Source organism: Pyrus communis, chromosome 2 (assembly GCF_041283825.1).
Source record: "Pyrus communis isolate YQ-2024b chromosome 2, ASM4128382v1, whole genome shotgun sequence".
Classification (NCBI taxonomy): Eukaryota; Viridiplantae; Streptophyta; class Magnoliopsida; order Rosales; family Rosaceae; genus Pyrus; species Pyrus communis.
In genome coordinates, this window is record NC_142566.1 from 722,352 (window position 1) to 748,404 (window position 26,053).

Genomic DNA, 26,053 nt, shown 5'->3' on the forward strand with positions numbered 1-26,053 from the left:
GGAAGAAGTGGAGAAAGGGCTTAACAATTGGTATCGAGCCAGTTGTTCTTCCCTTCAAACCTTCATGTTGTATGACGCGACAAGCATCGTGAAGAACCATGGAGTCCAAGGTTTCGAATCTCGAATCCAAGATCGGTGAAGTCTAGGCCACACAGGAAAAATTCAGTGCTTCACAGGAAAAGCTCAAATCAACATAGAGTTTGATTCTTCATAAGCTTCAAGCACAGGAATTGATCATTCATCAGCTTTAATCCTTTATGACGCGCTGCAATGGTGGTTCGATAGGTGAATCTTCAGAAGCTACTCTTGGCGATAATCAATTTCGTGACAGAATGAATGGGAACGGTAATCATCACAATGTTGGGTAGAATTTCAATCAGCAACCACAACAACCATTTTTGAAGATAGAATTCCCAAGATTCATGGAAGGGGATGATCTACTGGGATGGATTTATAGAGTGGAACATTACTTCGAGTTTTTCAACATTGGAGACTCCAAGAAGGTGAAGCTCACATCGTTTCATATATAAGGGGAGGCTTTACAAAGGTTTCAATGGGCTCATTGCTTGGAGAATTTCCCTTTGTGGGAAGAATTTTCAAAGGTTATGTGCCAGGAATTTGGTTCATCGGAGTTGGAAGACTATGCAGAGAGTTCGGTTAAATTGAGGCAAATCGGTACTTTGCGCGATTACATCTTGGAGTTTAGAAGTTTGGCAAATTAAACGAAGGACATTAGCCCATCTCTTATCAAATCTTGCTCTGTCGGGGTTTGAAACTAGAACTCAGACACAATGTCAAGATCTTGAAGCCTAAAGATGTATTGGAAGCTTCGGCCATTGCACAATAGCTGGATACCAAATTAGCCGACTTAAAGGTGAAATCTTTCCCTAAGAATTCTGCAGTTTAGTCCACTTTTCGTTCACCTTTACAAACGTTGAATTCCAATGTGATGCACGAGAATAAACCTAGAGCTCTTAATGTGAGAAGCTTAACCCTTGAAGAGGTAGATTTCTATAGGAAGAATGGTTTATGTTTTCATTGCAAGGAGAAATACTTTAAAGGGCATACTTGTGATAAGAAACAACTGCTTTTGATGTTCAAGACTCTGATTCTTGTGTTAGTGAAGAAGTGGATAATGAAGAGTTAGAAATCATAGCTTGTGCATTATTTGGAATACCTGCACCACTAACCATTAAAACTATGAAGGTCCATGGGTTTATCAAGAACTATCCTGTTACTATTCTTATTGATTCAGGAAGTTCCCATAATTTTGTAGATCTTGGCTTGGTTAAAAGGGTGAAGGGTACTCTTGACATAGGGCATACTTTTAATGTAAAAATAGCTAATGGGGGTAAGGTTTCGACTCATGGTACATTGGCTTAGATTTTAGTAAAGATCCAAAACTACACTTGTATCACAGAGTTGTATGCCATTCAATTAGGAGGTTGTGATGTTGTGCTTGGTGTGCAATGGTTGAGAAAATTGGGTCCAATTCTCTAGGACTTTGAAAAACTGTTGTTGGCTCTAAAAATTACAAAACCTACGTGGCGCGCAGGCCGAGTAACTAATAAGCTAACTACGTCATTCGGTTGAATGCGGGGCGTGCCAACTCGTCGGCTGAGCTCGGCCGAGGAGTAAAATTCGTTGATGTCGCGTTGAGCGCGTTGTTGACTTCTCTATCTTGCGATTGCGACCGAGGAAGGAACACTCTCGGTCTCTGGGTTCTATAGCCTGAAGACAAGGCTACTAATTCTGCGAAGTTCACAAATCGTTAGAGCCCGATTCGATCACTGTGATTATATTCGTAAGAGTATAAGCACGTCGAATCGAGACCAAATTATATGGACACAGGTACTCAAATGTGATGTATGTCTTGATGGTAAATGTAGTTCGGCCGTCGGAATGCCGAACTCTGAAACTTACTTGCGAGTATCCAATCATAAAATCACTCGGCGTCCAGTACGCCGAGTAACGCAATTCGTAACACCTGACTAAGCTGAGAAGGCTAGCAAGGTGACCTTTACCAACAAGGGTTCAAAAACCCTTCTAGGCCGAGACTTAGATAGGTAACCCGTCGGCCTCGATGCAGTGCTGTTTATCCAAACTGAAGGTGATTCTCGGTCGGCTGATTCTGCGGCAGCAGTGCTGTTTATCCAAACTGAAGGTGCTCGCCGGGTGCCTCCACAGTGCTGTTTATCCAAACTGAAGGTGTGTTGACAGAAAAAGAAAAGGAAAAATCTAAAGGTATTTGAGAGGTTTTGCGCAGGACAATTGTATGCTGAATTGAAGGTCCTTTTTTGTTGCATGATTTCTTGTATTTATAGCACCTCATTCCTTGAAACCGAATTGCATCTTTATCTGGATTGGGAGTCCTTGTCTCGTTTCAAGTCTACCTCGAACAAACCTACTCCCACTAGGACTTTGAATTTTCCCCTTTTTCGAGGCTTTATTCTCTGCCGGCTGGGAATCCTGGTCGCACCAGGACTTCCTCGACCCTTTCTGTTTATCTGGGCTACTTCTTAGGATAGAACTCGACCGACCCTGCCAACTGGCCCTGGATTTATCACTCGGCCCATAGCATTTGACACAGCCTTGGGCCGAGCACAACCTGCTGCTCGGCCCAACAATATTATTTTGGGCCCAAATAACTGTATATGCAGTTCCAAAAAAGGGTAGTGACTTATTGCATTGCTAGTCCTGAGGTACCATCTGAGCAACTGGAAAATATTTCAGCCTTACAAATGTGTAAATTGTTGTAGCAAGAAACCACGGTAGGAGCAGTTTTATGTCACATTGCAACAGAAGAAGTCCAAACCCAACAGATGAATCCTTCAATGGTGACTGCTAACTTAGATAATTTGTCCATGAACCAACTTCAGCAATTACATCAACTGTTGAAGGGATATAAAGCTATCTTTGCTACTCCAAGGATTTACCTCCTCACAGAATTCAAGATCACATGATCCCATTAATTGAAGGGAGTAAACCACCCAATAGCAGGCCATATAGATATGGTCCAATGCAGAAAAGTGAGATAGAGAAATGTGTGAAGGAATTGCTACAGGTTGGATTTATTAGAGTCAACAGCAACCCTTATTCTTCTCCAGTCATATTGGTACGAAAGAAAAAGGGAATTGTCACGCCCCGATCTCGATATACGTCCAGGATCGACTTGTGACGTCACCAAATAACCATATATTAGACATACCCGTCTTTGAGATATGTATCAAGCACATGCCATGCCTCGAATTGTGTATTAGTTTTTTTTGTACACTTCATGACTGCATCTAACCTCCAGTTAGACTGTCTATGTAACCCCAATAGGGATCAAGCCATTCGTAGTTCATCATTTCACTACACTTAAACATCCATCACATAAATCGCTATGTCTTAACAATAGATCACAATGCATACCATGCAATATGTCAAAGAACCAGTGACGAAGCACAATATTCTTCTCAAGCCACATTGATCAACTAAAATAATCATAATAATGACATCCATATCCAAAGTCATTCCACAATCCTGTTAATTAATCAATTCATGAATAAAAAATGCATGATCTTAGCATTTATTTAAGTTAATCAATCAATGCGATAACTTATCATTTCACGAATTTAACTAAGGAACTCTATATAATTCCCTACTTGGATTATGATTAATGAACATGGTAATTCTAATTTATATTCATAAGATCTATTGTGGGTAATTCCCATTCACTCGAATCTAGGGTTCTAGACTAATCTTATGGGAATTAGCTAAAGCAAGGATTCCAGACTACTCAACAGAATCCACCAACATCGAGTTCCGGACCACTTAATGAAACCAAAATACCAACCGGTTTCTTGTACTCTTCCCAGACCTGTCATATGTAAAATCAGTGCCTACACCAAGGGAATGATGCACTGGCAAATCAGAACTCAATTAAGCTGCGAAGCTTGGGTGAGTGATAATAATATAAGTATGTGATATTCAATAAAAACAGACCATCGATCATAATTTATAAGCATCAAGTATAGAATCATGCTTTAAGATATCATAATCAAGTTGCTGAAAACACCGAAAGAGTCACCCAAATATTCAACGGCTTTTCTAATTCAAACCACAAGATTTTCAAAAACCATCGTTCATATGTACATTAAAAACTAGGGCTAGAGGGACGCAGTTCGGCCGAAGCCTACATAAGTAATCAAACAGGAAGTGGCCCCTCAAAACGGATTAACCAAGCAGAGCCACCCTTGAGAAAGTAACCAAGTAGGCAGTGACACCCTAATGCGGATTAACCAAGCAAAGTCACTCCTACAGTTGTTAGGAAGTGATCACCCAATGCGGATTAACCAGGCATGATCACTCATAAGCATACATGGCCATAAGGGTCGCCCAACGTGGATTAACCAAAAGCGATCCATATATAGTATGGTCCCAATGCAGATTAACCAAGCAGGACCATTAGTGACCGCCTAATGCGGATTAACCAAGTAGGGTCAAGATAATCAGGTAGGTATTGACCCCCCCAATGCGGATTAACCAAGCAGGACCACTACTGACCCCCTAATGTAGATTGACCAAGCAAAGTCACACCTACAGAACTGTTAGGCAGTGATCACCCAACGCGGATTAACCAAGCATGATCACCCATACATATAAATGGCCATAAGGATTGCCCAACACCGATTAACCAAGCGCGATCCATATATAGTATGGTCCCCCAATGCGAATTAACCAAGCAGGACCACTAGTAACCCCCCAATGCGGATTAACCAAACAAGGTCATAGTCTCCTACTAGCCCTCAATTTACAAAACATTTCAATATGCAATTTGAATCACTTTTTCACAAATATTACCAATCCATGAATCAAATCACATTTAATCACAATAGATCAATGGCCAATTATAAAAGAATCACATTTTAATAGACAACACATTTATAAAACCACGTCATATCCACAAATGATATTAATATAAAGAACCGGGTAATCACCATATCACATATGTTAAAGTCACTCACCTAGACAAGTCCGCAAAGCTTCATTAAGTCTTTAGTAATACTAATTTTAGTAATTCAAATGGTTCAAGACCTGTTGACCAAACGTCAACGGTGGGGTCCACACCCTAGCAATTTAATCCGGAAGATCTGCACATAATAATCTAGATCCGTAACTTTCTAAGGTCCACATTATGCTCAAAGAACAACATACTATAATCTCATCGTGATCCGACGGTCGGATCTCCACCAATTGCTAGAATTAGGTGGAGGTTAACAATTAATTTACTAACTTAGAAATCTAATCCGGGAAGATCTGTACGTCGGATTCCAGATCCGTTAGTTCTAGTTATCCTCAAATATTATGTTCTATAACACATTAGGATTTGGTGACGATCCAACGGTCGAATTGGTGATTCAAATTTTGATCAAGTGATGTATCATAATGAAACTAGGTTCAAACAATCAAACCACTTCATACGGATATCAATTATGAATTTAGGGCATCTAATTGGACTTAGAAAGATATCATTGGCCCAATGGCCACGCGCCGCCACGGGTGGCGGTCGGTCGCCCCGACTCACCGGAAAATTCAATTATTTCCAAAAATTACCAAATTTTATAGGAAAATATATCTTAGTGATTGGAACAAGTTTCATACCTGTGGCCAAGTCCAATTTGGCCCAGAAAAAGCTCCAATTGCCTTCCAACCTGCCGGAAAACCTAGAAATGGGTGTTCCTCGATTCATCGCCAAAACAAACTCTGACGCCTCATCCAATGCTTGGGCCTTGCTCCGTGGGTTGAGGGGAGTCTATCGGTGGTGGTGATCGATGGTAAGCGTTGTCGGAATCACCGTAACATGAGAAAACTCGTTGGAAAACCCTTGACACTTTGTGGCTTCAACCTAGAAAAATGGAAAAGAAAAATGGAAATCTAACACTACAGGGATGTAGGACTCATCAAGAGCTTTCTATGGACACCAAGATCACCAAAAACGGAAGTCGAATGAAGGAGATATGGCCGGGTCAAAAACGACCCAACTCGGGTCTCTCTCATTTCCCCTCCTTGCTCTCCCTTCTGATTGGGTTGCTCTTCCCTTTTTCTCTCCCGCACTCTCTCCTTTCTCCCCTCTCCCTTGCTGCCACTTGGCAGCTTCTAAACATTTATTTATTTATTTATTTCCCAACAACTAAAATGTCTCTAATTTCTTCGTTATAACTCCATTTCAAGAACGGTTTTCACTTACGTGTTCGTGAGATCGAGCTCTATTCGAAAATATAAATTATGACCTCGAAAGGTTTACGAAATTTAAATAATTAATTTCGAAACTTCAACCCTCATAACTAGTTTAATTAAAACCTAAATTCAAATAAATTAATATAAATTCCCGAAAAATAATATAAAATCTTAATAATACAAATACGAAGATTATAACAGTGAAATCCAAGAACGGGATTTCACAAACATGGCGCATGTGCATGGATTATAGAGGCCTCAATGACATCATTGTTAAAGACAGGTTTCCAATTCCCCTTATAGATGAATTACTGGATGAATTGTTTGGTGCACATTTCTTTTCCAAATTAGATTTACGAGCAGGTTATCATCAAATCCGTATGCACCCAAATGATGTTGAGAAAACAGCTTTTAGAACACATGATGGGCACTACAAGTTCTTGGTGATGCCATTTGGTTTAACCAATGCCCCGACCACATTTCAGTGCCTTATGAATGAGCTTTTTAGACCATATCTCAAAAAAGTTCATCCTAGTCTTCTTTGATGACATTTTAGTGTATAGTTCTTCTTGGTATCTCCATTTGTCTCATTTGAAGATAGTATTTGATACACTGAAGAAGCATAGCTTATATGTCAAGTAATCAAAGTGTGCATTTGGCAAATCTCAGGGAGAGTATTTGGGACATATTGTTTCCAAGGAGGGTGTTGCTGCATATCCTAGCAAACTGGAAGCCATTGCCAAGTGGCCTATTCCAACATTTGTTAAAGCATTTAGAGGGTTCCTGGGCTTAACAGGTTACTATAGGAAGTTTATTCCTGGTTGTGGTAAGATCATTGGGCCTTTGACTGCATTAACCAAGAAAGACAATTTTTCTTGGACCCAAGAGGCTACTGAAGCCTTCTACACTTTGAAACAAGCCATGCTCTCTCCTCAAGTACTTGCATTACCAAATTTCAACAAGCCTTTCATTATTGAAAGTGATGCATCTGGTATGGGCAGTGCTTCAACAAGACGGGAGACCAATTGAAAAAAGAAATCAATCACTGTTGGCCTATGAAAGAGAAATGCTTGCCATTATCCATGCTATTCACAAATAGCAGTCATATTTGGTTGGGAATCATTTTATTATACAAACGGACGACCATAGTTTGATGTACTTCCTTCAGTGAAGAGAACATACACCTTTTCAGCATAAGTGGGTAATTAAGCTATTGGGATTTGATAATGAAATCCAATTCAAACAGGGAAAAGACAATCAAGCTGCTGATGCTCTATCTAGGTCCCCTTTCAAAAATACTTCTTCTTCATCCCTACAGTTGTTAGAAGAAGTTCAGCTGACTACAATTTCATATTCATACTCTACATGGATAGAACATGCAACCTGGGAATCATACCATGAACGGAAAATTGTAAATCTTTGATAGTACAAGTATGATGGTTGCAACTCTGTTTCAATAATTCAATTGTGATCTTATTGTGTAAGATTGATTTTAAGGGGGGGGGGGGGGTGGTTATTGATAGGATTCTGCCATGTGGGGTAATAAGATGTTGACAGGTGTATGGGGTTGTTAGTAGTTAGTTAGAGAATAAGAGATAAATAGCAAGTTGTAACAGATGGGAAAGTAGTTAATGAAAAGTTGTTGCATTTCTGTTTGTTAATGTCTATGCAATTAGGAAGAAGTGGAGAAAGGGCTTAACACTCTCCGACTTTATATTTTGTCAATTAAATAGGTCCTGTTTATATTTCGTCAATTAAATAGGTCCTACAATACGTTATTAACACGTTCTAATCCACATTGATGCGGTTGCAAGCAATTGAAGGTTCGTGTAGGAGGTTCTTTTACAAACTCTAATTCACGTTTCATTTCCATTTTTCAGTTGCAGATAATAAATAATTAATGACGATATTGACACATAAAAAATTCATTGCCTGTGCCTCTTGTGTGTAACTAGGAAACTGAGACTGCACGTAAGACAGCGTGATACAAGTACTTCGAAGGCACATGGGAGGCTTACGAATTTTTATTGCAGATATTTCAATACCAGAAGCAACACTCTAATTAAGTCAATTAATTTGCTTTGCGTTTAAGCACGGCAATAGAAACAACAGTCTTCCCCAACTCAAACTTGGAGGGTTGCTCTTCAACTTTCTTATGGTATAAGTTGAAGACTTCATCTATGATTTCTTCTCCAAAGTGCTGCTTGATGTGTTCTTCATGAACTGCTCTAACGTGAGATGTACATAATAAGGCATTAGAGAGATTGCTATTTGGAAACATATTTGGTAAAATTTCCATTCTCTCAATGCTAAAGTATCCAGTTCTTTCTACGGCAACTTCCAGTTCTTGGGGAGACATGACATACACAGGTATGTTAAATGAATCTATTTTCTCTTCACTAACCAATCCCTGCATGTACAAAAAACACATTGAAGCAACAGAGAATATATATATATATATATATATATATATATATATATATCCTCTTCTATGCAACATAAATATGAGAAATAAAATTCTCTCTTATTGGTAATTTTTACATGCATGGTTGTCTATCTTATACCATTATTTGGTTTTATAAAGATTAGATTAGAGGTATTATTATGGTAAAGAATATGGAAATATTTTTTTTTCTCTCTACGAGTTTGAATTATTTATTAAGCTGATTTGGAGCTAGCATTTGTCTGGTAATAGAATATTTTGTTGTCAGTATGTCTCTGTGTGTGTGTGTGTCTATATATATAAGCTTTTTACGCTAAGGACATCCTTCCTAAGTCTACCCCATAATACTTTTCAGTGAGTCATCCTTACCAAAAATCATCCCATTTCAAAATTGTTTGTCATCTAAAATGGAAAAAAAAAAGAAAAAAAAAGGGAACAATGAGGTTCTAGATAAAAAGTAAAATGAAAATGCGGATAGTTGATGGTTACGGAGTTAGCCTTTTTTCGGACATCAATAATCCTTGAAAGAGCTTCCAAAACTAAACGTTCCAGACCATCAAATCACATCCCAACAATAAGAGTCTGTAATTTATTCAAGTTAAATGATATAACGTAGCTGAATATTGATCATGGCTTACCTTTCTGGCCATGTCTATGAGGCAAGATCCTAAAGTTTCATAGATTACACTTGCCAGAGTATGAGAATGAGGGGTACCATTGGGGCGACATGAAATGATAAGCACCATCAATCCTCCATACACAATCTTTTGTGCCCTTGCATTAAGAAAACACTCCATGTCCAAGGCATGTTGAGTTTCATAAGCCCTTGTCACTTCAGTTGTGGAACTTGAGTAATAGATTTTTCCTTTATTCCAAGCTGGACTCTCTTTGTTCACTATCTCTTTTGGTACTCTAAAAAGCCAGTGATTTGAAGAAGAACAGTGAAAAAAGTGTATGGAAGCATTAGGAAATATCTTACCATAGAACGAACCAGGCACACCTGCGGCGTAGTATTGCCTGTTCTGAGGGAGGGATTTGAAGAGCATGTTAAAATCATTTGTGGTTTGATCGTTGAAGAAAACTTGAAATTTGGGGACTTGATGAGAACTCAGCCCTTGGCTTTGGTACTTGAGTTGCACGGTTTCAAGTATGGTTTCAACCGCAAAAAAAGTATTAGGCCCAGTGGAGCAGCCTAAATCTGCAATTCGAAAGGTGTTGCAGGATGATAACAAGAATGCGTGTACGTCAAGCTTTTCTTCAATTTCCTGTTTTAAAACTTCTTAAGAAGAATTCACTACACTTTTCTGAAAAAGAAACAAAAAATTAGATCGGATGATACATCTTAAAATTTGAAGTAACACCAGATGTACCAAATTTTATACAATAAATTTATGTATCAAATGACATGACAGATGCCATGTTATAAAATTAATTAATAAAAATTTCCTCCATGTATTAATCATAGAATTATTAAATTTTACTCGCCAAAAAAAAATCAAAAGAACTTTCCTAATCCCTTGATTCCATTCAGTAACTACTTATCGTCATAGATATGCCGCACCGTTGTATTTAAGTCTCTTCAGTTTATTGATAAAAAATAAAATGTAAAATAAAAGTTATTTATATAATGTCTCAGTGAGAGTCATGAACAAGGCGGGTGCCTAGGCTGCAGGGTCGGCCCTAAGGGTAGATGGGTAAGGTGACTACCTAGGGCCCCCGACTTCTGGGGCCCCAAATTATATATATATATATATATATATATATATATATATATATATATATATGTATTAGTATATAAATACCCTAAAAGAAAGAAGAATAACACAAAAAACTTGGTGGCGTAGTGGAAAAGAAGGCATTTATTTGGTTAGTAAGGACTTCCTAGACAAGCATATTCAAATAGTTCATCTGAGACTCACCAAACAAGTATTGTTTTTCCGAATATAATTAGAAAGCCTACTCTAATAACAATTTAGATTATGTAAACTTAATTAGTACATTTGCATCTAAAAATACAAGACGTGTATTATCTAATTTTTGTATACCTTTCTTCTTTTGATAACTTTTAATGGTATTTGATGTAGAAATACATTTTTTCATGTATTAGCGAATTCTTTTTTTTTCTTTCTACATATCAATGTACTAAGAGTTGGGGGTCCGAGAATTCTAGGGCCCCACTTCGAAGGCTTGCCTAGGACTCTCAAATTCTCAGGGCCTACCCTACTAGGTGGCCTATGCGTTCTTTCTTAATTTTCAAACGTCTAGAGACTAATCTGAGCAGTGGCCAACCCAAGCAGCGTTAGACAAAGATTTTTAGAACAATGATAAAGAGCTGAACTCATTGTTGTGGTTTCCAAATTCCAACTAAATTGTTCCTATTTTTTTTTCTTTACAAACGATAGCCCTTCATTCAATTTTCTAAGAAATGTTTGCATCTTCAACAAGAGCATTAAAAAGCCATTCGGATATAGCATAATCCATCTATGAACATCTCACCATCCCGGTTTTGAAGCATTCTTGAATCCTTATACTAACAGAAGTACCGTTGACCCAAACAAATATTGCTTTTGCATGTTAAGAGTGAAGGTTACAAATTAAGAAGGTACCTGAAAAGTGGAGTTGTTAGCATAGCTGTTAGGGCCATCTCCAGCATTCATTGGATAGCCTTCAGACAAATTAGCATCCTCTACTTCAGTCATCTCTCTCTCTCTCTCTCTCTCTCTCTCTCTCTCTCTCTCTCTCTCTCTCTCTCTGTTTAGGAGTTGAGAAGAGAAAATATTGGCAAAGGCATATTGAAATTGCATGTTGCGGATCTTTGTTATTATATCCACGCTCTGACGCTAATAAAAAAAAATTGGCCCAATGGGTTGGCTGCGGGTCTGCTGTCTTGTTTCCCTTAAAGATCCATTCATTTCGTTTATTGTTTTTAATTTTTTTGTTTTTTGTTTTTAGCTTTTACTTTTTATGATTAAAAGAAGTACATGGAGAAAAATAGGACCGTGGAGAGTGATGTATAATTTCAAAATATATTATTGTATTTATACTTTGATTTGTTTCTATGGCCACTTGCAAATAAAAATTAGGGAATATGTCATAACCTTTCAATACATATATTCAAACGGGTTGGCTTCTGTGCTGGTGGTTTGTCATAGACAACACAATGATTATTTTATATTGAAAAGGAAAATTGTGCATGCTCGCAGTTTGTCTTTGGCAAACTGATGCTAATTTTCAATGCACCACTTGAATCCTATAGGATTGTTCGTAAAAGCTAGACCTAGTATTCATATCCCGTTTGTTATGTTTGTGTTATTTTCGTGACATATTTAATATCTTAATGAGCTTGTCGTGTGACACTCATTAAAATGAATGGGTAATATCACCAGACCCAAACTCGACCTATTAATATTAACGGGTAATATAATCCGACCTGATACTCGTTAAAAAAAATATTTTTTAAAAGAAAAAATATGCATATGAAAAACGTAAGTGAGATCAAAGAATCCAACGGTAAAAATTTAGTGTGAGCTTAAATTATATGGCTACCGTTGTAGTAAGGTTTTTTAATAGTTTTAAATTAATGCTTGGCAGGAGCAACAACATGAAGCTCGGGTCAGGTGCAGAGGAGGAGGAGCCATCAACATGAGGGAAAAGATCATGAACAATCAAGAAGGGATGCATCTGACATGTCTAGTTGAGAAAATTGCTCTTCGTAAGCTTGAAAAAGTAAGCCACGTTAGATCCGGAAGGAACAGAGGGAGCGGAAGGCGAAGAAGCTGCTACCATAGTAGAAGGAGACGGCAAAAAATAATTAGGTCAGACAAGGGAGAGGGTGCCGGCACAATAGGGTTATAAATCTAAATCGGTTCATACCATATAAAAATTATAATCTGATAATTATGTTCATAGTACAACTATCTTTTTTTTTTTTTTTTTTTTTTTTCTCTTTTTTTTGTGTGGTCAAACTAGAAACTTTCATTAAATAAAAAAACTATTACATGAATTAGAAAGCTCAAAGGCAGTCTGAATACAAGTATAGTCAAAACGAAAATACAACAAAAAAGCCCAAAAAAGCAAACCCACAACAACAAAAACCCTAGATCAGGAAGACTACTGACTCCACCACAGCAGCTAAGCCACCATTGCCGATCCTCCACCACCGTCACGAGAAAGAACCCACGAACAGCACTTTAACGACCACCCAACACCAAAGTGTGCTGCCGATGGGAGACACGAGATAGGTCGAGTGGTAAAGGTCGGCTGTGGAAAACTGATGATGGAGAGAAGCAACGGAGAAAGAAAAGAGCATAAAAGCACATATATGAGATAAACTCAAGGAGATTGAGACGAGCTCAAGGAAATTAGAAATTTAGGAGGAAAACCAAAACAAGTAAGAGAAAGGAAAGGAAAACAGGAAAGATTGAAGAAGGGAGGCCTTAGTGAGTAGGTGGGGGTGGGGGGGGGGGGGGGGTGTGGAAAGAAAACGGATCAGAAGAAGGGAGCGATGGAGGAGGGAGTGAGGGATGGGATAGCTAGCTGGAAGGAAAGGGAAAAGGAAAAGGTGAGGAGATGTAGGGGTTGCCTGACGACCCTAACCGAAGGAAGGAGTCATCGGCAAAAAAAGGATTGGGGGTTTTCCTGGGCAAGAGAGAAAATTCTAGAGAGAGAGAGAAAAAGCTAGAGAGAAGAGTACAAAGACCTATTTATACAAAGACGTAGATTTATTTTTTTATTTTTTTGAACAAACTATATTATTTACAATAAGGGGAGAGAGTGGGTCTAGCCTCACAATGAGCTAGCAATAATGTGCTTCAAATTCGTCTTTAGCGTAAGGATCTCTAAAAATCAAGAATACAATCAGAATTATATTATAATTAATAGGCCTTAGGAGAAACATATTGCTTGTATTAAAAACTAGAGGTCTTGGGTTTGAAACCTGTTGCTGATGTGGAAGCCAAACTTGTGGCTCGGGGGAGGCTGAAACGCCTTTGTGAGTCTTCCTGGCCCTGGGAAGGGGTGGATAACCGTGACTTACCACTAGTTGTCCCTCTTTAAAAAAATTAAAAAACTACTAGACCAAAATAATAGGGGGCCTCTCTTTCATAATTCGAATTTATCTAATTAAATTATGCCGGAAATCCGAAAAATGAAAAATGAAAATAATAATACAACATCTAAATGAAAAATGAAAACAATAATACTATTGGACCAAGTATCAATTCTCTCACAAGGATGAGTGATATTTTTTTAGTTTTTAAATGTTGGTTGCTTATTTGAGTGTTCAACTCATGATCTTCTATTTGCATGGTTCTTTAATACCGTAAGTTTTTTTTTAATCTCCCTCAAAAGGTGTGAGCATGTTCAAATAGCCATAGGTCCAGTCATATGGTGAATTGCACCAGTATCCATTATCCAGGCTTTATTAGAATTGAAATCAGCTGGAGAATCAGTAGCCATGATGGTGTGTAATGGAGGTAGTTGAGCACTTTGAAATGCAAAGTTGCTCTTGTTAAACCAGCTGAAAGTAGGGGTGGAAAAATTCCCGAAAATCCCAAACCTAACCGAAAAAATCCCGATCTCAAACCAAAAATTTCCCAAACCGAAATTTCGGTACGGGATTCGGGATTGGCTTCTCGATATTTTGGGAATCCCATACCAAACCAAAAATATATATTATTAATTATTATATATGTATATTTATACATATATATTATTCTTTTATAATTGATGCTAGTAGTTTCTAATTCATGCTCTACAACCTGGAATACCCTACACCTTGCATATTTTTCATGTTCTGTTTGATATTCATTTGGATTTTATTATTGCTGCTGTCATGGCTGATGATTTCAGAAGGCTTGATTATTTTGTCTCTCAATAGATTGCCAAAAGGGTTTAATTAATTTGAATTTTGACTCTGATAAAAACAGTCAAGCATGCTAGTGTTTGATTAAATGGTAGTGTGAATGAAATGACATTCCTAGTTCATGAATGTGTTCTTGAATTATATATTTGAAGAATAAATCATAATTTCACATTTTAATTTGGGATTCTCGATTTGTCCCGAAATCCCGAAAATATTTCGAGATTCCCAAAATTTGGGATTCCCGAAAATTTGGTTTATGATTGGTATTCAAATTCCCGTCCGTAAAATTTTCGGTTTGGGATTCGAGATACTAGTTTCGGTTCGGTATCCTATATCGAACCACCCATAGCTGAGAGCAAGGTGACCTCTTTTTCCACAGATTTGACATTCTAGAATTCCACCAACAAATGTAGGTTGTTGTTCATTTCTATAAAAGTAATTTGGAGCAGTGTGCCCTGTTTTACTATAAATTCGGCACGCAGGTATGATATTTGACTTATGTGCATTGTTGCCATTCCAATTTGTCCTGGATGAACCCCTTTTGTGTTATTGGAAGAGGAAACAAAGACTTCATTATTTTTGTTATTGAAACCATCATTTCCACCATCATTAAATCGTGGATTAGATAATGTATCTGGAGCCATTAAAACCACCCATACTTCTATTAGAGGTAAACTGTTGTCCTCCATTCATTTGATGAATGTTATTTCCACTGTCATTGGATCTCTGATATTAACCCACAAAACCAGTACCTCCATGAAAATTCTGACCATTTTGAATAGAAGACTCTCCTTGGTAAAACTGCCTTTGAGCTCCATCAACTAATGATTCTCCTTAATAGCATTGTCTTTTGAAGAGTTCCCCCATGGCCGTCGGCTTTCGGCTAAGGCTGGGGGTCGGTGGCCGCCCCACCTTCTCCTCTTCCTAGCCTTCATTCATTCTCTTCTTCCCCTTTTCCCTCTCCATCCCCCCTTCTCTTCCTCCTAGCCCTTTCACCCCTCTCTATTTTCTTTCGCCATTTTCACCTCCCTGTCTTTATTGTTCTCAGCCTTCCTCATACCTCTTCTCTCCCGTGCTTCCTCCATAGCTTTTCCTTTCATCTTTCCCCCCGCGCGCGCGTCTTTTTTCTCCTTCGTCCATCCCTCCTTGCTCCCCCCCTCCACAAGGTTTTCCATTGTTGTCCCAGGGGTTCTATGGTTCCCTTGGATGGCTCTGCCATTTTGTGGCTTTGGTGAGTGTTGGTGGCTGTCGGGTTTGGCGTCGTGACGGCCCGGATATGGGTTTCGTAGTGTCCTTCCCTCGCTGGGGTGTGATGGGCTTTCAGATCTGTAGTGTTCTGTCCGCGGTGAAGTTTTTTTTGGGTGCTCCCGGCGACATGGTTGCTCACGGGTTGTTGTGCAGTGCAGGTCTATTACTTCCAGTGTTTTGGGCTCCCCGAAGGCTTTGCCCTTGGAACTATCGTTTCAGTCTCATTTGGGTTCGTTTTTTTTTGGGGGGGGGGGGGGGGGGGGGTGTGGTTGGTGGCGTGGTGACTTGGATGGGATAGTGCCCTCTGCCTTCCTTGTCGGTCTTCGCTACCCTTCCCTCTGCTACAACCCACACCGGACAACAGCTCCGACGATCTTTGGTGCCTTGGTTTTTCACCCTAGCTTTAGTGGGTGTACCACACCTCTGTTATCTCTGCACATGATCATGCTCCTTTGTATTCTTCCAATGCTGCACCTCTGACTCCACTGTGGACATGTCGGATTTATTTTATTCGCCCTATGCATGTGTTGGTCGCATGCTCTTTTGTTTTTTAGTCTAGCTTTTATGACTGTTTTGTGTTGCTTCCGTAATTGGTTTGTGTTGCTGCTGCGATTTTGTAGCCTCGTTGTTTAGTGTAGGTTTTGGTGAGGGTTCAGTGCTTGGTATGCCACTTATGGGTCATATCAATCTCATGACTCCTCATTGTAATGGTGAGTTTTGATTGATTGTCGTTTAAGGGTTTTAAAATTATTTGTAATTTGTGCTCATTACCTCCAGATCAAGAAATTGATCACTGGAGCTTATGTACCCATCTGACATCCTTGAAAGTGGTTGGTTATTAATGAAATTCTATCGTTTCTTTCAAAAAAAAAAAAACAAAAGTCTTCTGCTCTTGTAGCAGATGATTCTCCATGTGAATACATCCCAAACATGAGAAATTAGACTGAGCTTTGTAAATCTTCAATAGTCTTTTCAGTACTAAGAAGTTGTGTTCGAAATTCTTTGAAAGTGATTGGAGATTCCCTGGCTACAATAACTGTCGGTCTCATCGTATTGTAAAAGATCTCGAATCGTGCACCATATTGTTAAAGATCATTGCTGAATTGCGCACCACCATTGTTAAAGATCTCGAATCCCCGCCAAGAAATGTCAATTCAATTCCAGCAAGATTCTTCACAAATTAGACCGGATTATCACTGAGACTTAGGACTGATGAAGAACCTGAGCTCTTGATGTAAGAATCCTATGTGGACTCAACTAGTTAAAGATAAAGGAGAAATAATATGTTGGTAATACAAATTAATAAAAGTTTGGATATGTGGAAAACTACATCATATAATTGAAGGGTATATTTTCATCGTGCATTTGAAATGAAGCAGTAATCACAACCACCTCTCCACGATCGGGATTTGAAGCAATGGGAAAATAACCAACCCTCCACGATAGATGGGAGTTGGCTGTCATTGCTTCTATAAGTGCAAGAGTTCCCTGCTCACAGAGAAAAATATTCAGCGTTCTTGGCTCTATCACCATCTGAACATAAGGTCTCTTAGTGGGTAGAAGAAACTACTTGACATCCATGTACGTTGTTGGGATTGAGGGAGGTTCAAATCCAATTAGTCATGGGATCGAAACTGGCAGACCTCTCAAAGATCGAAAGGGTTTAAGGTTTGAGACTAACGATGGATATATAAATATATATGTATTGTGAATTGTGATTAGAGTTTCTGTTAATTTACTTAAATTTCAACATTTGGTATCAGAGCCAAATTAACAGGCTCTAATCCTTCGAACATTATTTGAAAAACCCTAACTTTTTTGTACCTGGAATTGAAACAAGTCAGTTACAACTGGTTCTATATTTATTGCTTCTTGAAAATTGAAAGTTGGGTTTTTGTTGATCTGTACTAATCGTTGCTTCTTCAGAAAGGTGAAGGTTTACTCAAAAGGCATAACCAATTTCCTATTTACATGCATTGTGGTTCAAAAACCCATGAAATGTTCACATTCTTTTCCAATGAGGAGAATGTATAAGTTGTTAGGTGTTTTTAATCAGTGTATAGCATCATATTGATCAGGCTACATTCTTATCCAAAGACATGATATAATTGCATGATAAGATCCTGTAGTGATGGTTGTACAATAAAAGACAATGGCAGTTTATATCTCTTGCTCAAGGGTGTGATATAAACATGCATTTACAACCACTGACAATGTTAGCTTGGCTTCGTCAGGTATGTCTTCTAGCTCTATTTGTATCATTGTGATCTAAGGTTCATGCTAAAGATTAAGGTTTCATCAAACATACGCACCTGAGGCAATATGAGGCTTTCTGGTTTTCTGTTTAAATTACCAAAGTTTATATCTTTAGCTGGAATGAAATGTATGAGCTTTTGGGTATAACTGGCTCGATTAGGTCGAATCAAGACTCAAGCAGTTTTTGGGTTTGCCCAATTTTTAATCTTTACTAATCACATAGGTTTGGTGATTTATATTTACTTTAGTAGTCTAATCATTCAAGATTTATACTAGTGTATATGGAATTGGGTGTCCTTTATTTTCAAGGTATTTTGAAGAATCTATTGAGCACTGGCTGTTTTGATCCCTTCAATATCAATGATCTGAGAGTTGATCTTGGGGTATTTTGTTCTTTATTCTCGACGTATTTTGTTCATTATTCACTGGGTTTTATCTCGGCCGACTATTGTCCAGTTTTTTGAGAATGTAATTTGTGTTTTGGGTGCGAAGGCAGGTGCCATCACATGTGATGATTGGGACTTTAGTTTCACTTATACCTCCGTAAGCATCATGCTTTCCACTTCACTGGAGCTTTATAATTAAGTTGGAGTGAGGGGAAATATTGGGTTTCTCTTATCAGTTTAATGCCCCATGTGATAACTTTTTACATGCTCACTTTATTTGAATTTCATGTTACATGGACACAAGGAGCAAGATTTCACTGGTCTGACTAGGGTAGCTTCCTAATATTGTTTGGGTGGTATGCCGTTATACAATGCAAGCCCTTATGTTCCATTGGTCTGGAAAGTCTATTTTTATATACATGGGGCAATTAATAATTCATATGGCTCTCTGTAAGGATAATTATCAATTATTTGTAGTAGAGGTTCCAGAAATATATAGTTTGGTTTCTCCCTTCAAGTGTCTAAGCATCAACTAGTCTGGATGGTCTAGATGGCCCTAATCAGGATTGGCATAACTAATATGAAGGCACTCGTCCCCTGAATATAGTCAGGGTGATGTCTTAAGATTCTCCTACTACTTGGGTTACAAGCTTACGCTACTAAGCTCGATATAAATGCTGCAATATGACAATTATGACAAAATTTGTTTTAATTTTTTTTTTTTTTTTGACTGATTGCCTCAAAGTTTGGTTGTCTTTGCAGCATTAGTTTTGGTTGTAGGGAAAGAAAACACAAATACATAAACAATAAATGGCAGTTTGTGTTTCTTGCCCAAAGCTGTGACATGAACATGCATTTATGAACTTTGAATTTCTTTGGATATTGATAGTCTGTTGTCTCCTTAAATGAATTATTGTGCCCTTTATAAAGTTATTTTCTTAAATTGATCCTAGATTTGTAGTCTTGAATATTGATCACTGTTCATGTGCATAAAGTTCCTCAGACGCAGGTTGACAGGCATGAGGATAAAGATAAATCAGCTCAAAGGTTAGTGAAGCCAACAGTTTTTGTAGGAGCAATAACAATGACAAATTATTCTTGAACAAATGTTTATATAATTTTTCACCAAAGTGGGAATTATTAGGAAATTTTGTTCAAGGACTTTCTTAAATGAAATTGTGACCAACAGTTTATTACATTGAGACTAATCATTCCAAAGGAAGACATAATGAATGGTTCAAACTGTGATACAGCGTACCATATTTCATGAAATTCTGAGACAACCTTATGTTCTTGTCCAATGACATAGGGTGCTAGTGGGTGTGCAATTAGCCTTTGAAAGATTGGCTGCAGTATAATTGTTTTAAGCAGAACAAATCTTGACTTTTACTTCAGTATTGGCCTTGAATAATACAAAGATTGGTGGGTCAAAGTCTGAAACCATATTTATAGGCAGGACTCTTGGTCGAGTAAATATTGGGTGATGTTGTTCAAACTTTTCATATTTAGTCAAACTAATTTGAAAATTTTCAATTGGTATGTGAATCGGAACTTGCTGGAATAATTTGTTTCAATAAACTACATTTTCCTTTGCCCATCTCTAGAAGTTCAATTTATCTCTGTGTTGGTTGCTTTTTCGGTTATTGGAACTTGATGACCAATTTAGTTTCCTTGGAACCTGTCTGCCTTTGGTTTGAGCGTTCTTTTCTTATATGGCTTTGGTTCGATGGTTCTTTTCTCATCCTGTGAAAAGAGTTGAAGGCTATTTCTTTTGAGTATTTTGTATGAGATGCTGATTCCTTTCTCCCATCCGCACTCTGAATTGCTCAAGAATTCTTGTTTGTTTGTTTAGAAAAGTAAAATCAATTACAGTAAATCCTAACGTAATTGAGACTAACTCATGGAATCTAGTTTTAGACTTCTAATCTATGGTGTTTAAAATTTTAAGCAACTATCTTTCGTAGTTTTCATGAAATAATAAATTAATGATTGCTTTGCCCATGTGGGAGAATATGTTGTGGACTTCTATCTTCCTTGTCTCATTCATATGGTTTCATTGGATGGTTACACGTTGGTCATTATAAAGAGTTTGAGGGCATTAAGAACAAATGTTAAATATCGGTCCGACTATGTTCTAATTGATTTGTACCGTTTGATTTTCTTTGGTCTGGGTTTGTGTATCCATCATACATGTTTAAATGAATGTTAAAGGAATATTATGCATGAAAGATTAATTGTGATACTGTTTTGATTTTTATCATTCATATTTATTCATGAGTGTTTGATTCTTGAAACAATTTTGTGAGACTAAAGCTTTTGTTTAGTTGCATTTTGAGAGTGCTCATGTGTATATGATTATTAGCAATACTTGCAGCTAGGGTCAGCTTCATTTGAAGAATTGAAGAATTTCATTGGAAATTGATGAAGAGGAAAATGAAGATGTTTGCAGACACATAAAGTACACCTTTATTTTCTAATTCATGACATGGTTATTCATTGAATAATTAGTTTATATGCAAGACGAAATCGAGGCTTCATTGGAAGCATTAAAGCAAACTCCAATGAGTTTGATAAAGGACCAAAGATGATTGTTTCGTTGGACACGTAATACAAAATACATTAATCATCTTGTTTATCATGTTTTGATGGTGTTTTCATGTGGGGAAATGAGAAGTGTCAACATATGGTATCGACATGAAACTGATGCTAGCTAACCCATTGACAAACCCATAGGCTGTGGGAGTTTTAAAGACCACTTTTCAAATATGGGTGTGCATAATGGTTATGAATATGCTGAAATGTGGGAGTAAAGGAAGCCACTACATGTTTTGTTGTATCTTCTATTGCAAGACTTTGGTTAATTTTCCTTCAAACTTAAGAATTGACAATGTCATATTGGTTTAATTTTGTTACATGCAATTAAATAACTAATCATTGTTCCAAAGAGCATATTGATTTAGTTTGTTATGCAGGAATGTGAGAGGCTAATGTCCAGTGGTTAAGAATGAAGCCTTGAAACCGGAATTATGAAGGTATACTGGGTAAAAATGTGGGAGGGTTTGGTTGTGATATGAGTAGTAAATTACTTGTATGAAATGTATATATACAAGTATATCAATTGCATCATATAATATGGTTTTGAGGATTGTGATTCTAGGGTGCGTGCAGTATTAGTACATGCATTGCTTTCTCGGGTTCAAGTCTCAAACGAATATTGATGGATGTGTATATGACGATAGCTGCGATAAACTCAAAGGTGATCACTAAGGAATAATTTGTCATGGACATATTATTTCAGACTATAACTAGTTAACGTCCATGTGGGAGAATGTAAGAATCCTATGTGGACTCAACTAGTTAAAGATAAAGGAGAAGTAATATGTTAGTAATACAAATTAATAAAAGTTTGGATACGTGGAAAGCTACATCATATAATTGAGGGGTATACCTTCATCGTGCATTTGAAAGGAAGCACTAATCACAACCACCTCTCCACGATCAGGGATTTGAAGCAATGGGAAAATAACCAACCCTCCACGATAGATGGGAGTTGGCTGTCATTGCTTCTATAAGTTCAAGAGCTCCCTGCTCACAGAAAAAAATGTTCAGCGTTCTTGGCTCTTTGACCATCTGAACATAAGGTCTCTTAGTAGGTAGAAGAAACTACTTGACATCCATGTACGTTGTTGGGATTGAGGGAGGTTCAAATCCAATTAGTCATGGGATCGAAACTGGCAGACCACTCAAAGATCTAAAGGGTTTAAGGTTTGAGACTAACGATGGATATATAAATATATATGTATTGTGAATTGTGATTAGAGTTTCTATTAATTTACTTAAATTCCTACACTTGATACCATCATAAATGTGCAATCGACGACAATGAAGAATGCAGAAAGAGAACCAAAAAAGAAGCACGAAAATAGAAACTGAAGAGTATCTTTCAAATCACAGTAGACATACAACTTAAATTAAAGGGCTTGACGGTTTAACATCCATTGGATCATGAAGCCCAAAACTAACTCAATGTCTAATACGAACTTATTTATTTAAGCTTATAATGGTCTTAATTGATTCAACACTTCAAATAAATTAAACTCCAGTAAGCATGTTTGGAACCTCCAAACTCATCAGGAAACGATTATATATATATATATATATATATATATATATATATATATATATGTCCATTTCCAAACTCTAATTCACATTTCATTCCAATTTCTCAATTGCAGTGAAATAAATAATTAATGAGGCTTTTGAAACATAAAAATTTCAATGCCTGTGCCTCTTGTGTATAGCTAGGATACTGAGGCTGCACGTAAGACAGCGTGATATAAGTAATTCGTAGGCTCATGGGAAGCTTACGAATTTTTATTGCAGATATTTTTTATCACTTGCATAATTAATAAAACTCAAGAAAATTTAACTATATATAGGTCCACAAATACCAGAAACAACATTCTGATTAAGTTAGTTATTAATTCGTATTGCGTTTAAGCACGGCAAGAGAAACAATAGTCTTCCCCGACTCAAACTTGGAGGGTCGCTCTTCAACTTTCTTATGGTATAAATTGAAGAGTTCATCTATGATTTCTTCTCCAAAGTGCTGCTTGATGTGTTCTTCATGAACAGCTCTAACGTGAGATGTAGATAATAAGGCATTAGAGAGACTGCTATTTGGAAACATATTTGGTAAAACTTCCATTCTCTCAATGCTAAAGTATCCAGTTCTTTCTACAGCAACTTCTAGCTCTTGGGGAGACATGATATACACAGGTATGTTAAATGAATCTAACTTCTCTTCATCAACCACTCCCTGCAAGTACAAAAAACACATTGAAGCCACAGAGAAAATATATGCTCTTGTATGACATAAAATTCTCTTATTGGTAATTTTTACATGCATGGTTCTCTATCTTATAGCATTATTTGGTTTTTATAAAGATTAGCGATTATTGTTATGGTAAAAATATAGGGAATGAGTTTGAATTATTTATTAAGCTGATTTTGGATCTAGCATTGTCTAGTAATAGAACATTTTGTTGTCAGTATGTTCCTATATATATATATATATATATGTATGTATGTATGTATGTATGTATGTATAAGTTTTTTACGCTAAGGACATCTTTCTAAGTGTACCCCATAATATTTCTCAAGATCAAAACCGTCTATCATTTAGGTACTCATTCAAAGGTCATCTTAGTAAAAAATCATCCAATTCTAAAATTGTTTGGTCATCTTAAAAAAAAAAAAAAAAAAAAAAAATGATCTTAGAGAAAATGTAAAATGAAAATGCGGATAGTTAATGGTTATGGATTTAGCTTTCTTTTGGCATGGGTAACCCTTGAAAGAGCTTCCAAAAATTGAACGTTTTAGACCGTCAAATCACATCCAAAAAATAAGATGCCCTTTGCCATTTAGTACTACGGTTTAGTGGTATTTCTTTTCACTTGTAAGTGAGATATCTTAGGTTCTATTTTCGTCAAAGATGAATTTGAATCACATTATTGCTAGCATATTGTGAGGCTTAGCCTACTTTCCCATCCGGCCCCCAACTCCTTAGTGTTGATAATATCGTTTGTTCAAAAAAAAAAAAATGTCCTTAATTTATTGAAGTTAAAGTAAGGACATAACATAGCTGATTATTGATGATGGCTTACCTTTCTGGCCATGTCTATGAGGCAAGATCCCAAAGTTTCATAGGTTATATTTGCCAGAGTATGAGCATGAGGGGTACCATTGGGGCGACATGGTATGATAAGCACCATCAATCCTCCATACACAATCTCTTGTGCCCTTGCATTAAGAAAACGCTCCATGTCCAAAGCATGTTGAGTTTCATAAGCCCTTGTCACTTCAGTTGTGGAACTTGAGTAATAGATTTTTCCTTTATTCCAAGCTGGACTCTCTTTGTTCCCTATCTCTTTTGGTACTCTAGAAAGCCAGTGATTGGAAAAAGAACAGTGAAAAAAGTGAATGGAAGCATTAGGAAATATCCTACCGTAGAACGAACCAGGCACACCTGCGGCATAGTATTGCCTGTTCTGAGGGAGGGATTTGAAGAGCATGTTAAAATCATTTGTGGTTTGATCGTTGAAGAAAACTTGAAATTTGGGGATTTGATGAGAACTCAGCCCTTGGCTTTGGTACTTGAGTTGCACAGTTTCGAGTATGTTTTCAACCGCGAAAAATGTATTTGGCCCAGTAGAGCAACCTAAATCTGCAATGCGAAAGGTGTTGCAGGATGATAACAAAAATGTCTGTATGTCAAGCTTTTCTGCAATTTCCTCTCTTACAACTTCTTGGGAAGAATTCACCGCTATTTTCTGGAAAAAAAAAAAAGTTAGATCGGATGATACATTGTAAAATTTAGAGTAATCTTAGAGGTACCAAATTTGTGTATCAAATACGCTGGGGATGCTACATCATGAAATTAATTATTAAAATCTTCCTACATCTTCAACAAAAACATTAAAAAGCCATTCGGAAAAAGCATACTCCATCTATGAACAGAACCATCCAAGTTCTGAAACATTCTTGAATCCTTATACTAACAAAAGTACCGTTGACCAAAAAAAAAAAAAAAAAAGGCCTAACAAAAGTACTTAAAAAAAAAACAAGAAATTTTGTTGCTTTTGCATGCTAAGATTGAAGGTTACAGATTAAGAAGAAACCTGAAAAGTGGAGTTGTTGGCATAGCTGTTAGGGCCATCTCCTGCCTTCATCGGATAGGCTTCAGACAACTTGTTAGTATCCTCTACTGCAGCCATCTCTCTCTCTCTCTCTCTCTCTCTCTCTCTCTCTCTCTCTCTCTCTCTGTTTGTTTAGGAGTTGGGAAGAGAAAAAAAATTGGCAAACGGGCATTGAAATTGGATATTAGGGATCTTTGTTATTATATCCACACTACTTTTTTTTTTTGAACAAAAAACCACACTACTATTGGAAACTAATAAAAACAAATTGTTGTTCTGATTGGTGATAAGGGTTAATAAAATCGACCTACAATAAGTGATGGTCGCAGTTTTTAATTAGCCTAAAGAATTTGTACATGGGTGAGTTAGAAAGACTACGTTTTGATTTTACAAAAAAAAAATGTTAGGAAAATCATATTTTGTATAACATATTTAAAATATGTCTCAAATAGATGTATATGATCCACAATCAAGCAAGTCTTAGATCTATTAGAGAGGTAGGTTTTTTTTTTTTTTTCTTTGATAAGCGAGAGGTTACCACGGGAAGAGAATTCAACGGAATATTGGGTGTAATAGCAAATGCTCTTAACCAACTGAACTATAAATCACTTGCTGTTAAAGAGGTAATTTAAATGTGATCTTCCTAACAATTACCTTTCTAAAAAAACCATTATATCCTATTTTTCTGTCATCGTAGTGGTACCATCAGTTTCTTAAACTTATGAACGACACCTTAGAAATGTTCTAGCCACATACTTTTTGGGCACCTCTTAAGTGGCCTTATGATTTATATTGTTTTTTGTATTTTTTTTTTTTTCTACTTTTCAACTATGGAGTTAGATTAAATTACTTATAAGACTAAGTAATTGAGAATAATTGATAAGATAGCTTTCATATGAATGGAGAAAAGTACTTAGAGAAAAATAAGACGAAGAAG

At 37.1% G+C, this 26,053-nt stretch overlaps 1 protein-coding gene and 1 pseudogene across 2 annotated transcripts; both read right to left on the minus strand.

Moving 5' to 3' along the window:
• Positions 1 to 8,215: 8,215 nt before the first annotated feature.
• On the minus strand, positions 8,216 to 11,416 carry LOC137746546 (loganic acid O-methyltransferase-like; annotated as a pseudogene). Its single transcript, XR_015966958.1, has 3 exons — positions 11,272 to 11,416; positions 9,304 to 9,969; positions 8,216 to 8,632 (listed from the first exon to the last, which is right to left on the minus strand). The product of XR_015966958.1 is annotated as a loganic acid O-methyltransferase-like (transcript).
• An 11,482-nt stretch (positions 11,417 to 22,898) lies between these two features.
• On the minus strand, positions 22,899 to 25,241 carry LOC137746530 (loganic acid O-methyltransferase-like). Its single transcript, XM_088700566.1, has 3 exons — positions 25,099 to 25,241; positions 24,085 to 24,750; positions 22,899 to 23,237 (listed from the first exon to the last, which is right to left on the minus strand). The coding sequence occupies exons 1-3, from the start codon at positions 25,192 to 25,194 to the stop codon at positions 22,899 to 22,901; spliced, it is 1,101 nt and encodes a 366-aa protein (XP_088556692.1). The 5' UTR covers positions 25,195 to 25,241.
• Between the last annotated feature and the right edge of the window lie 812 nt (positions 25,242 to 26,053).

Coding starts and splice junctions, on each gene's coding strand:
- LOC137746530 (XM_088700566.1), bottom strand. CDS start 25,194: ATGGCTGCAGTAGAGGATACTAACAAGTTGTCTGAAGCCTATCCGATG. Junction 24,751..25,098: donor CCAACAACTCCACTTTTCAG/GTTTCTTCTTAA, acceptor TTTTTTTTCCAG/AAAATAGCGGTGAATTCTTC. Junction 23,238..24,084: donor TCATAGACATGGCCAGAAAG/GTAAGCCATCAT, acceptor TTGTACTTGCAG/GGAGTGGTTGATGAAGAGAA.